We start from the raw sequence: 12204 nt of genomic DNA on the forward strand, positions 1-12204 counted from the left end.
AAAGTTGCGCTGGGAAGTGTGGAAAGTTGGGAAGTGGCTGCTGCGGGCTTCGCCTCCCTCCGCGCGTGTGTATGAGGGAGCGAGCGAGGGAACAGGAGAGGAGCGAGCGAGCGCCTGCCATGCCCATCAGACCCCGCCTCGCCGCGCCCGGGCGCAGAGCTCGCCCGGACTCCCTGCGGCCCGGCCCGGCCCGGCGCGGCCCCGGCCCCCCGCCCCCCGCGCCGGGTCCTCCCCTCCCCCCGCCCCGGCGGCCCCAGCCCCCCGCCCGGCCCGGCTCCGCGCCGCTCTCCCGCCCTCCTCTCTCCTTCCCTCCCGGCCGCGGAGCAGCATGGCGGAGCCCGGGCAGCGGCCGCACGGCCGCCCGCCGCCCCTCTGAGCCCCGCTCGGGGGCCACCGGGCGCCCCAGACCCGCCCCCCGCCCCCGCCGCGCCCGCCGCCGCACTTGTCCCACGGCGCGCCCCCTGGAGCACCGCGCACCCCTGGGACCCTTGCGCGCCCCGGGTCCCCAGCATAACCCCGGGTCCTCGCGCGCCCGCCGTCCCGGTACTGCTCCGGGAACACCGTGCACCCCTGGACCGCGACGCAGCTCCGGGACCTCCGCGCGTCCCGGGACCCCGGCGCGCTCTCACAGCCCCGGGGCTCGTCCAAGCGGGCGGCGCGCCCCGGTGAGGGGGCCCCGCCCCAAAGGATCCCCCTCTTACAGCAGGCGGAGCCCCGCCCCAAAGGGACCCCCGGGTCCGGCAGGGACATCCAGCCCCGCCCCAAAGGGCTCCCGGCGTCCCGCGTCCGGAGCCCCGCGCTGCGGAGGAACCTCTGTGCCCAGCCGGGGGCTGCCTGCCCCGCCGAGGGGGCGCCTCCCAGGACGGTGCCCCGCGCCCCGCAGGCCCGGCAGGATGCACGCCGCCCTGGCAGGGCCGCTGCTCGCCGCCCTCCTGGCCACCGCCCGCGCCCGCCCGCAGCCCCCGGACGGAGGACAGTGCCGGCCGCCCGGATCGGTGAGCGAGCGCCCGCCCGGCCACTCTCCCGGCCGCCCGGCCACTCCAGCCCCGCGGGGACGATGGTTTGGGGGTCCTGCCTTCCGCACCCACTTCGGCCCACCCGCTCCACCTCTCCGCTCCGGGCGCTGCCTCGGGCGCCCCGCCCTGGCTTCTGCCGCCCGAGCTCCTGTCCCGTGCTGGGAACCGAGTTGGGGCGCTCCCTCTCCAGCTCCTTCCCCACCCGCTGGCGCTCTCGGGCTCTCCTCGGACTTTCGGTCCCGCTTGGAACTTTCGTCTCTGTGCCCTTTTGGACTCCCCTCTTACTTTGATCCCGTCTTTACCCTCTGGTTCCTCTCTTCCCACTTCTGACACTGTTTCTGCCGTTCCGTGCCTTTCTCTTCTCTGCCCCTTCCTCTCGTTCACACGCCCAGACTCCTCGCAAGCTCCGCTCTCTCTCTTGACCCCCGCCGGTGACCTCAGGCAAACTTTCTGCATCTCTAGCCCAGGCCCCAGCACCCACGCTCCCAGGTGCCCCCGGTTTCACGAAAAGGATGAAGATTCCAGAGGAGAGGAAAAGAAAGTGCCAGGACATGCTGGCCTAATATTTCTTTGGGGATTGAGTAATTACTAGGTTTCCTAATTTTCCTTCCAAACTAAGGAATCCCTTGATTTCCCTCAGTCTTTCTCCCTCGAAGTGTAAACTAGTGCCTTGGAAGTAACCCTGGTTTGGAGACCAGGGAGCAGGAAACCGTCTGTAAGGTCCTCACTGGCTGCCCAGTTAGTTGACCTTGGGCAAGGTGCACCTCCAGCGACCTGACTTGTATGGAAACAGGGAGCTTGGCGACAGGCAGAGTCCTCAGTGCCAGTCTCTCACCAGGATGCTGAGATTTACATTTGTTGACTGTTGGTAAAGTAAGGTACTATTCCCTTTCCCCACCCCAACAGATACTTTTCTTTGGTACTAGAATCAGGCAGAAAAAATTTTATGAGTTGACAGAAAGCTTGTAGGTGGTGGCTGGCAGTGGATGGTCCAGGGGGTGTTCCAGGGTCGATGGCAGTGATGGTTCAGAGGATGTTCCTGGGTGGACAGTGACTTTGCCTGAGAGACAGGAGAGACCCTTTGTCATGTCCCTTGACCCCTGGACCTAAACTGGATTGGAGAAATGACCCATGTCTTCACGACCCTCCTTCATCTCTACACACACACACGCGCGCACGCGCGCACACACACACACACACACACACACACATTCCTCTTCAGAGCCTAGGTGACGGCAGACAATTGGACTTGGAGCCCATGTACACCTTTTAAAGGGAGGAGCCTGGAAAGCATGTACATTTCTTGGGACTAATTCTGTGGAATCTTTCCCTCCCAAACCAGGGCCTGAGACTTTACTTAGCCTGCAGGTTTTAAAGCACTTTCTCATCTGTGGTTTCAGCTGGTGGAGCAGAGTAGCTGACACCCCAGACCTGCCCTCCAAAAAGAAAACTGCATCCGCCCTGCTGAATGGGGAAGTAGCTGTTTAAATAGGCTATTTTTAATAGGTGTTCTGCTTTCAAAGTGCTCTTGGCGTATATCTTCTAATGGTTGGATTTAAAAGTTATATGACTTCCTCCCTTCTTGCCAGAGCAGGACTCTTGGTCCCCCTCTCCCCACCCTCCACATGAAGCACCGCCGGTGAAGGTTTGGCTTGGCCAAGATTAAATATTCTCAGGTGGTGTGGCAGTCCTTGGCACTCACAGCTAGAGCCAATCATAACGAGAGCTTCCTTCACTGCCTTCACTCCTTCTGAGCCTGGCACTGCTCTCTGGGCTTATTTACATAGATTGTGTCTTTTCATCCTCCCAACAATCTTTGAGGTGGCTGCTCTCAGCTCCCATTTTACAGATGGGGAAACTGAGTCTGTGGGAAGTGAAACCGTGTGCTTAAGATCATACAGCCAAGACAGGCCAAAGCCAGGATTTGAATGTGGGTCTCAGTTTCCAAAGCCCTCGCTCCTTCCCATCGCCCTAGGTCGGTCTCTGTGTTCTATCTGTTCTAACCTTCTAACCTCTGTTCTAACCTTCTGCTGGCTTCAGCCTGACGGCCTTCCTTCACCTCTCCTTCTGCAGCAGAGGGACCTGAACTCCTTCCTGTGGACTATTCGGCGTGACCCCCCGGCCTATCTGTTTGGCACCATCCATGTCCCCTACACCCGCGTCTGGGACTTCATCCCGGACAACTCCAAGGCAGCCTTCCAGGCCAGCGCCCGCGTCTACTTCGAGCTGGACCTGACCGACCCCTACACGATCTCAGCGCTGGCCAGCTGCCAGCTGCTGCCGCACGGGGAGAACCTGCAGGACGTGCTGCCCCGCGAGCTCTACTGGCGTCTAAAGCGCCACCTGGACTACGTGAAACTGATGATGCCGTCTTGGATGACACCTGCACAGCGGGGCAAGGGGCTCTACGCCGACTACCTATTCAACGCCATTGCGGGCAACTGGGAGCGCAAGAGGCCGGTGTGGGTGATGCTCATGGTGAACTCGCTCACGGAAACCGACGTTCGCTCCCGTGGTGTGCCAGTGCTTGACCTTTACCTAGCCCAGCAGGCTGAGAAGATGAAGAAGAGCACCGGGGCCGTGGAGCGCGTGGAGGAGCAATGCCATCCGCTCAATGGGCTCAACTTCTCCCAGGTAAGCACGGGGCACCTGGGTCCCAGAGCCCAGCCGTTCCCATGTGCCTTCCTCCTCTTCTCAGATTGTCTTCCTCCTGCGGCCAGATCCTGTCCTTCCCTTAAAGGGAGAGGATCTTTCGAGCTGTGGGGCAGCTCTTGGCTGCCTTTGTGGTGGTATGAAGACAGACTGGTGTGTGCTGGACTTGGGGGTGAGAGTTCAGGTGTTTGCTTCTGTCTCAGTGTGCTACCTGGCGGGGATATATACACTCCCCACCTGCTGTGCCTGCCCGAGAAGAAAGAATTTCCCTCGGAGCATCACAGTGATGAGAAACAGAGAGAGTTGCCAGTTTGCATCTGACTTTCCCTGAGGCCCTGGGGTTTCAAGAGCAGGAGGCTGTCCTGAGGCCATTGGGAGGATGCATCTGGGCAGCCGTTGTGTGTGTGTGTGTGAGTGTGTGTGTGTGTACGTGTACGGAGGACACATAGAGGGAGATGTGCTTCCTGGGGTTGCGAGGCAGGAGAGGTGCAATGGACCTGGGGTCTGGTGGCCCTGGCTTGCAGGTTGAGGTTAAGAGCTGCCAAATTTCCCAGGGTCTCTGCAAAACTCCATGTACCCCTTGGACCGCCTCCCTAGGCTGAGAGAAAGTCAGCAAGGAGAGTTTGGGGGTTAATAACTTCAGAGAGATGTGTTCACTTCAAGGTTGACAGTTCTGCTTTCTGAACCTCAGGCATGGGGGCAGGGAGGAGGGTGGAGCTTATCCAGCAAAGTGTCGTTAAAAGCCCTGTCTCCATGGGCAGAGGTCACTCACAACTCACTGGCCCCAAACTCAACTCTGAGGCCCTGGGAACAATGAGTTCACATCTGTGCCTTGAGATGGGCTGTCAATCCCAGAACAGGCCCTCCGAGTCAGGGGTTGGTGGCTCCTGCAAGCAGAACCCTAGGCAGGGCCCCGGGCCCATGCCCTAAGTGAGGCGTGGTCCCCAAGACATGCTTTTCCAGGAAGGAGCCAGCCTGGTAGACTGGCTGGACTACAAGCTCTGCTGCTGGAACCAGACCTGCTTGTGCTCCCGGGATGCTGCAAGCTCTTCACCAGGGAAACAGGAGCAGAAACTGATCCCCTGTCAGAGATCTCTGCTTTTGTTTTTCCAGGGGAAATGCAATATTGTCCCCAGGGAGGTAAGAAGCCAGATTGATTTGCCGGCCAAATGAAAGGCGGGTTTGTCGGTTCTCCTGCTGGCTCTCCCATAATTGTGGAGTCCTTCCCCAGAGGGCCCGGTGGCAGGAATATTGGGGCAGTTAGTCACGCCCCGCAGGGTTCTGACTACGCCTGACTCCTTCTCCGCGGGGAAAAATCCTGTGCATTCTCTGGCCCGGTGCTGATTCCTCTGAACGTACCGGCTCACTCCCTCTGAAGTGACTTTTCCCTTGCTAGCCTCAGGAGCTGATATTATCTGTGTTAGGCTCCCCGATGCTCACCACCCATCTCATTTTGGAGACAGGTTTGTGGGAGGCCTCTCTGTTCAGAGGCCTCATGTCTGGCCTCGATGTCTCTTTTTAGGCCGGGAAGGTGGGCGACCCACCGTCCCTCTCAACACCCTCTTTGTACCAACCACAGAGGAATCTGACCAAAGCCGAAGGGAGCACACAGACCCTCTGGTTAAACAGCCCCTGGCTTTAATCTGTCTCTCTTAAAACAACAAAACTATCTTTCTTCGAGGTCTGGAAACACTGCTGTGCAACCAAAGGATGGCTCTGGTAGGTTGAAAACATTTGCTGGAAAGCATGTGAGGTTATGTTTTAGGAAAAGTTCCTGAGAGCCATTCATCGGCCAGCAAGAAGCCCGCTGACAGTCTCCAAAGCCCATGTTTGAAGATCAAACAGACTCAAATTTCTGGTTTCAAAAATGCACCCACCCCATCACCAGCCTGGGCTGTCTCTTAAAATTGTTCTTGGGTCCAGCTCCCTGAGAGGGCTGCAGGAAGCAAGTCCTGAACAAAAGAAAACAGGACTCCTCTCGGTTCCCTAATCTGCACACCCTTCACCACCTGCCAGAGTGCCTGACCTCGCCAATTTGTCCTGTTATCATTTTGGAGCAAGGTGATGAAATCTCTCCTCCATACTCGTGGGCAGACATGGGCTAACTGGGAAGGGAGCGATTCCAGAGCCTGGGCAAATGGAGTTGTTAGGGCTCCCCAACCCAAAAGTCAGAAATGCAACAACAGCCTTCTCAGTAAAATTGTATGCACGCGTGCACAGTTTGATATGAACATCTGTGATGCATTATTGTACTGAAATATCTGTTAAGTGCATCAGATTTTTATTTTTTCTTTCCTCCCAGCATTACTGTTATTGCAAAATATTTGGGGAGGGGGGAGCAAAGAGAAGATGGTGAGGGAAAAAAAAGCTTGAAAAGAGTGCGTTTTGTTAAGACCTGGGATTTTAATTTTGATTTTAGTATTTCTCAAAATTCTTATATTTTCCTCTAGTCAGATTATACCACATTTCCCCTAGCTAAATGGAGAAAGAAAGCTATACTGGCTGAAGGTAGGACTTATGTAAAAGTTTCTTCCATCTTTGCACAGCATGCAAGATCAAACTTCTTGGCCCTGGTCTCTAATTTTAATATGAACTGAGCGCACTGAACCCAACATCACTGTGTGCTTGCTATGTGACCTTGAGCAAGTCACTTCCCCTCTCTGGCCCTTGTTTTTCCCATCTGTGAAATGAGACACCGGGATTAGGTCATCATTCAAGCCACTCAACCCTGACATTCCATGGGACCATTATAATAAACTCCATGTGCCAGGCACCCTGCAGGAGGCTCTGCACGCTTTTTCATCTTGTCGGAGTCTCACAACCCTATGACTTTCTTAGGTGGGCACTCCGAAAGCCTGGATGACTTGACCAAGGCCACATGGAACAGAGCCAGTCTGCCTGACCTAAGGGAAGGACACAATCCCCTTGCTGCCCTGGGTTGATTCCCGGGACGTCCTGCGTCTGGGTGATTCGTGTCTTGCAGTTCTTCCTTCAGTACTTTCTTTTTACCCTTCTTTCCTTTAGGGTAAAGGGCTTAACAGTTTACTTCTTGGAGAATTTACCCTTGTAGAGAAATTATTTCCTTTGGCTCTGTGGCTGGAGCAGGGGTGGTAAAGGCAGGTCCTCTAAAGATTTCTCTGATGTGTTTATAGGCAGCTCAGGATAGTGGGCTGAGGGATGGGAGTCTAGCTTCTAGGTTTCTGTCCCAGCTCTGGCTCCAAAGCCAATGACTTGTGTATAACTTTGGTGTTCTTGTTATCTATTGAATGGAACAGTAGTGACTAGCCTTTTCTTTTTTTTTTACAACTGAGCTGGTTTTGTGAGGATGTGAACCAACGTGACCTGTGGGGGGGTTGTCAGGAGGGTAAGAGGACTACCTAGACACAGGGCCCATGCTTGGAAGAGTCTGGGAGGCTTCAGGACAAGGAAAGAAGGCTGCATGGGAAGCATCACCTTCACCTGTTGGCACCTTCTTCCAGCAGCCATGCCCACTGCCTGTGCTTTGCTGAACAAAGTAAAGCTGGAGTAATAGGAGGGGGTGGTAGCCCCTGCGCTCAGGGACCGGGGGATGCCTGAGTCTCGAGTCTAGATCTTGTGACAATCTTGAGACCTGCCCATTTCAATCAGCTCTGCTGGCTGCCTCTGGGGATTGGTACCAGCTGCCCCGAATGCAGTGGACTGATTAGGGGACCTTTTTCTCCCTCTAGGGGGCCTCAGTGGCCCCCACTCAGTTCGGTGGAGGCACTGGATGAGGAGCCCTCTAAGTTATGTGGTTCTCCAAGGCAAGATGAAAAAAACAAGGACACTGCCATTCTGAACTTGGCTGTGATTTAACTCACACGCCGACGCTGTTCATCTAGTGTGTGTGGCTTGGGCGTGGCTGCCAAGGGTGTCCAAGATGTTTGTAAAATTCTACAGCCTCCTCTCAAAGGAGTTCGAAAGCCCAAAGCCATCATTTATTGAGCTGTGTCTCCATACAGGGCGCTATATTAGACCTCGTAATTACATCATCTCTAATCCTCCCAGAGATGTGACAAGGCCTGTCATTGTATCTCTTTTACAGACAATAAATTAAGGCTTAATAGGTTAAGTCATTCGGTTGTGATTATACAGCCAGGTCAGGCGGACTCAGGATTCAAGCGTGAGTGTGTCTGATGCCAGAGCATGTTTTTCAAGATTCCGAGAGCTGACGTAATTTTGTTTTTAACAGTCAGATGGCATTATCTGGTGATGTGTGTATTGTAATGCAGGGAGATCATCGTATCTTGCTAAAAAATAAAATAAAATATTAAAAAAATGTATTGAAAGAGATTATTGGAAAGTGCTGAAACTGATTTTCTCCCTGGCTTAGAAATTGGATCTGATTCTAAAATAGGAGTTCTTGCCTGGAGGATCCCATGGACAGAGGAGCCTGGAAGGCTACAGTTCATGGGATCGCAAGAGTTGGACACGATTTAGCGCACTATCTTTCTTTCTTCTAAAGGTTTGCCCAGCTTTCCAAGGGACCAAGGTGAAGACAGCACCCTTAACACAGGCTCGGCAACACAACTGAATAAAGGGTCTCCTTCGTTATAGCCAGAGGTCCTAGTCTATTAATATATCTGAGGGAACGGCACGTATTATAGGGTGCTTAATTAGGATTTAGAGAGAGAATGAACGGTCAGAAACAATAATATGACCATCCCTGCTTCCCTTCCTTCGTCCAGCACTATGGAATGAATGAATGAAGAAAGTTGGCACAAGCCGCAGTGAAGAGCTCCCTCCTTGAACTTTAATGGTTCCTCACCATCCTACAAGGACACAAAACGTGGAGATAATGAAGCGGGCAGTGGAGTACAAAACAGGCTCCAGGCCTACCCTGTTTCTACCTTGGCCATGACTCGCGGCTTGTCCTGTCCCTCCCCGGGCCTAGATTGCCTGCTCTGTCCCGCAGTTTCCGGGACCCGCCCACTTCTGACTTCTGTGTGCTCTTCTGCAGTCCTCGTACTTTGGAGGGGCTGGGCCACCCTGAGATTTCCAGGCTGAGTTCTCCACAGTTGGGAGGGGCTGGCCAGCTTGTCTACGGCGGGCTGCTGCCTGTACCTCATCTACTTGTGCTGGAGCCTGCTGGTTCCAGTGGGTGGCCTGCTGCTTCTTGCTTCCAGCCTGTCAAGCGGATGGAGCCCCAGCCTGTCGTGGCGCAGTCTGGTGTACAGCTGCCCAGCCTTGCAGCCTGCCCTTCCCCAGGACTCCTCCCTCACTGGCTCCCCTATTCATTCAGCCAGAGCATCTTAGTGTCAGCCAGGATAGTACGGGGAGCAGCCTGGATTTTTCCCCTGGGGAGTTTACTGCCAAGCCAGGGGCGATATCAGTGCTTTCTTCTTAACAGCCGTGGAAACCGAGGCATGAAGAGCCTGTGTGTCAGTCTCCCCTGTGTCCTGCCTGCACGTCACCTTTCTGTTGCTGTCATACATTCCCATCTTATGGAACCCACCTCTCACTTCCCATCCTCCAAGAATGGCTGTTCCTACCCCCACCCCCACCCTCTGGGCCTCCGTGGCAGCTATAGCAGCAATAGCAGCAGTGACCTTTGGCCTCTCACGTCCATAGCACTCATCCCTATTTGTGGCTTCCTATCAGATCCGTGTGCCCTCCCCAGATCGAAAGGGTAAGACACTTCTCTTAAGACCAGCTGGGCACCCCTAAGGACCTGCAACCATACTGAGCCATCTTCTCCCCAGGGTCACCCACAGAGAGCCTCGGGGTCAGTGTTGGCTCTAAGCACAGGCTGGGCTAGTCCACACCTGTAACTGCAGATCCTGGCCTGGGAGCAGGTGCAGCCTGCAGCACCCACTGTGGCTCCCATCCCAGCCCTGTGGTCAGGAGCTGTTCAGCAAATACCTGTCACATGGTGTGGAAGTCACCTGGAGCACCCCCAAGGCCTGACCCCTAGACATGTGTACTCTCATTTTCTTTGTGTGCCCAGAGAGCTGTTTGCAAAGAGCCCCTGCCAGCACAGCAGGCTCTGTTCTTTTTTCTTTTTTCCCCTGACTTGGTTAATTTCAAACTTTAACATTCCATGTTATTAAGCTCAGAAGCAGACACATAGGATGGCTCAGGTCCTTCCATCAAAGGAGAGTGAGGCCATAAAGCCGGAGGTGTGACCAAGATGTCATGAAATATTCTTGTCTCTGAATCAGAAGTTCACAGCATGAAGTCTTCCTGATTTACAGAATCTCTGAGCTGGGACTTGGAGACTCAGGGAATCTAAGAATGGTGAAATCTTAGAACATTAGCCTCAGAGGCATTTTTGGACTCGAAGAATCTTCACATCGTGAAATCCTAGCCCTTTAGCTTTGAAGACTTTTCAGCTCACACACACAGACTTCTAACATCTTAGAGTTGGAAGGGACCAGTTCTCAAGAATTCCAAGAAGTCCCATCCTCAAACACAGTGATCTCCTCCCTACAAAGCCTCCCGCCCTCCCCAGGCCAAAGAAAAGCCTGACTTTGTGACGGAGATAAAAATGGGAGCGTGCCTTTGTTAATAGTTCCCATTTGGACATCTCTCAAAGCCAGGAAGAGGTCGCCTGGTAATGCAGCTTTCCGAGGGAGGAAACTGAAGAATAGGACGAGCCTGCAGCCAGCCAGCCAGGCGGCCGTGTTTCTTTCCCCCTCAAGTTTGCTTCTAAATATTATCCACTTCACTCCCTTTTATCTCCCATCACTGGCTCTCTGTCCGCCCACTTAATCCACAGGCAGCCGGTGGCCCAGCCTTCAGCTCTACTCAGCGGCTGCCAAGCTGTCTGGCCTAGCTGCTCCTCCAGGATCCACAGGCTTTTAAATCTGCGCAGAATATCCGCTGGAACACAGAACGTTGCCCCAAGCTTGGAAATGCTGTTGCATGTGCTGGGCCCCCTCCCTCTGCAGGAATTTCCTTCTTTTCTCTCCTACTCCTGAATCCTCTGAGATCTCTAAAACTCAGCTCCATGCTGTACCTCCTCCAGGAAGTCTTCCCAGAATGCTTCTAAATCTCATCTGCTTGGGAGGACTTGGGGCAAGCTTTTCTCTGATGATGCAGCCACGTCTATTCTTTCCCTCTGTGAAACGTGTGATGGCATTTTATGATATTCTTTCACCACTTAGATATTTTACATTCTATTGTGATTATTACTGCGGCTGTCTTTTCTTTCCTAATCAACCCAGCTTCAAAACCTAGCTCAAAATATGCTCAAAGTTGATTACAAAATGAGACTGGATGTTTTCCAGTTCTGAAGTTGGGGCCCTGTGTTGTATCCTGTGGTTGAGGTGTTGGCAGCTCTGGATGCTAACAGGAGGCTGCGTGTTGGCCTCTGGATTCACAGAAAGCCTCAGACTGCCCACCTGAGACATGGAAGCAGTTCGGTGCTATCGCTAGTCCATTGGTGGGGACTCTATGACACCACAGGTCACTGTTGAATGTCTCTGTCTCTCCATCCCAGAATGCTGTGGTGTCTTCTCTTCCTTGTCTGTTCCTTGCAAACAAAGGCCTCTTTTTTTTTTTTTTTTCCCTCCTTCTCTCTATTCAGAGTTCATGTGAGCTTCTCCAGGGTCACTACATCCCCCATTTTATTTTCATTTAAAAATGTTTAATTTCAACCATACTTGCTACTTTGCTTGGGCTCCCGTGCTGCCAACCTGTTCTAGGCCTCTCTCCTTCCCTCTCTCTGTCACACAGTCCCTGATCAGGCCTCCATGCATTTGCTTATGCTGTTCCTCTACCTGAGAGCCCTCCCTGGTTTTTATGGTCTGGCTTTAAGGGTCCCTGAGGGCAGCCATTTGAAAAGCCTGGACCCTTCAAGCAAATGATTCCTTATAGCCAAACTTTCATCCGAGAAGATGAAAGTCACAAGATTGGACTGTCCCCTTTCAGCTGATACTGCCTGACCATAACTCAGGCAGTCTGAGTTTAGGTGCAATGATGTGATTGGCTTTCAGGGTTGTAAGTTTTATTTTTTTCCTTTTCGTTTCTGATTTTTTTTTTTTTTTTTTTGAGGCTTACTTGACGACATGGGAACCCACTCCAGTATTCTTGCCTGGAAAATCCATGGATGAAGAAGCGTGTTAGGTGACAGTCCATGGGGTTGCAGAGTCGGACACAGCTGAGCGACTTCAGTTTCAGTTTGACGACATTTATATTAGAGATTGAGAAGGAGTTAGTGCGCTGGTGATGGGCACCTGTCCCATCATGAGGACCCCACCTTCATGACCTCTTCTAAACCTAATTCCCTAGTAAAATCTCCATCTTCAAATACTGTCATAGTGGAGGTTAGGACCTTAGCATATGGACAGAGTGGCACAAATCTGCAGTCCCTAATAGCGAGTGAGTCATACCAGGGCCACTCTGCATGCTTGACTACCCTTGAAAAGAGCCAGAAGGCCATCAGACTTGGCCCACACAAGTCACGGCCCTGGAGCTGTCTCTGGTGGGGGCCCAGGTCCTATCCAGTCTCTTCAGCGGCCCCTGCTGCTGGCCCGTGTTCCTCCCCCGACTAGGCAAGGTGACTTCTCTGGGGGCC

At 53.6% G+C, this 12204-nt stretch overlaps 1 protein-coding gene across 1 annotated transcript in view; it reads left to right on the plus strand.

Moving 5' to 3' along the window:
* Positions 1-893: 893 nt before the first annotated feature.
* TRABD2B (TraB domain containing 2B) overlaps positions 894-12204 on the plus strand; it is a 221386-nt gene continuing 210075 nt past the window's right edge. Inside the window, exons 1-2 of the mRNA XM_052637860.1 lie at positions 894-995; positions 3090-3650. Of these exons, the coding sequence (XP_052493820.1) occupies positions 894-995; positions 3090-3650 (663 nt within the window). The remainder of the gene's footprint in view (positions 996-3089; positions 3651-12204) is intronic.

This window comes from Budorcas taxicolor, chromosome 3, assembly GCF_023091745.1.
Source record: "Budorcas taxicolor isolate Tak-1 chromosome 3, Takin1.1, whole genome shotgun sequence".
Lineage (NCBI taxonomy): Eukaryota > Metazoa > Chordata > Mammalia > Artiodactyla > Bovidae > Budorcas > Budorcas taxicolor.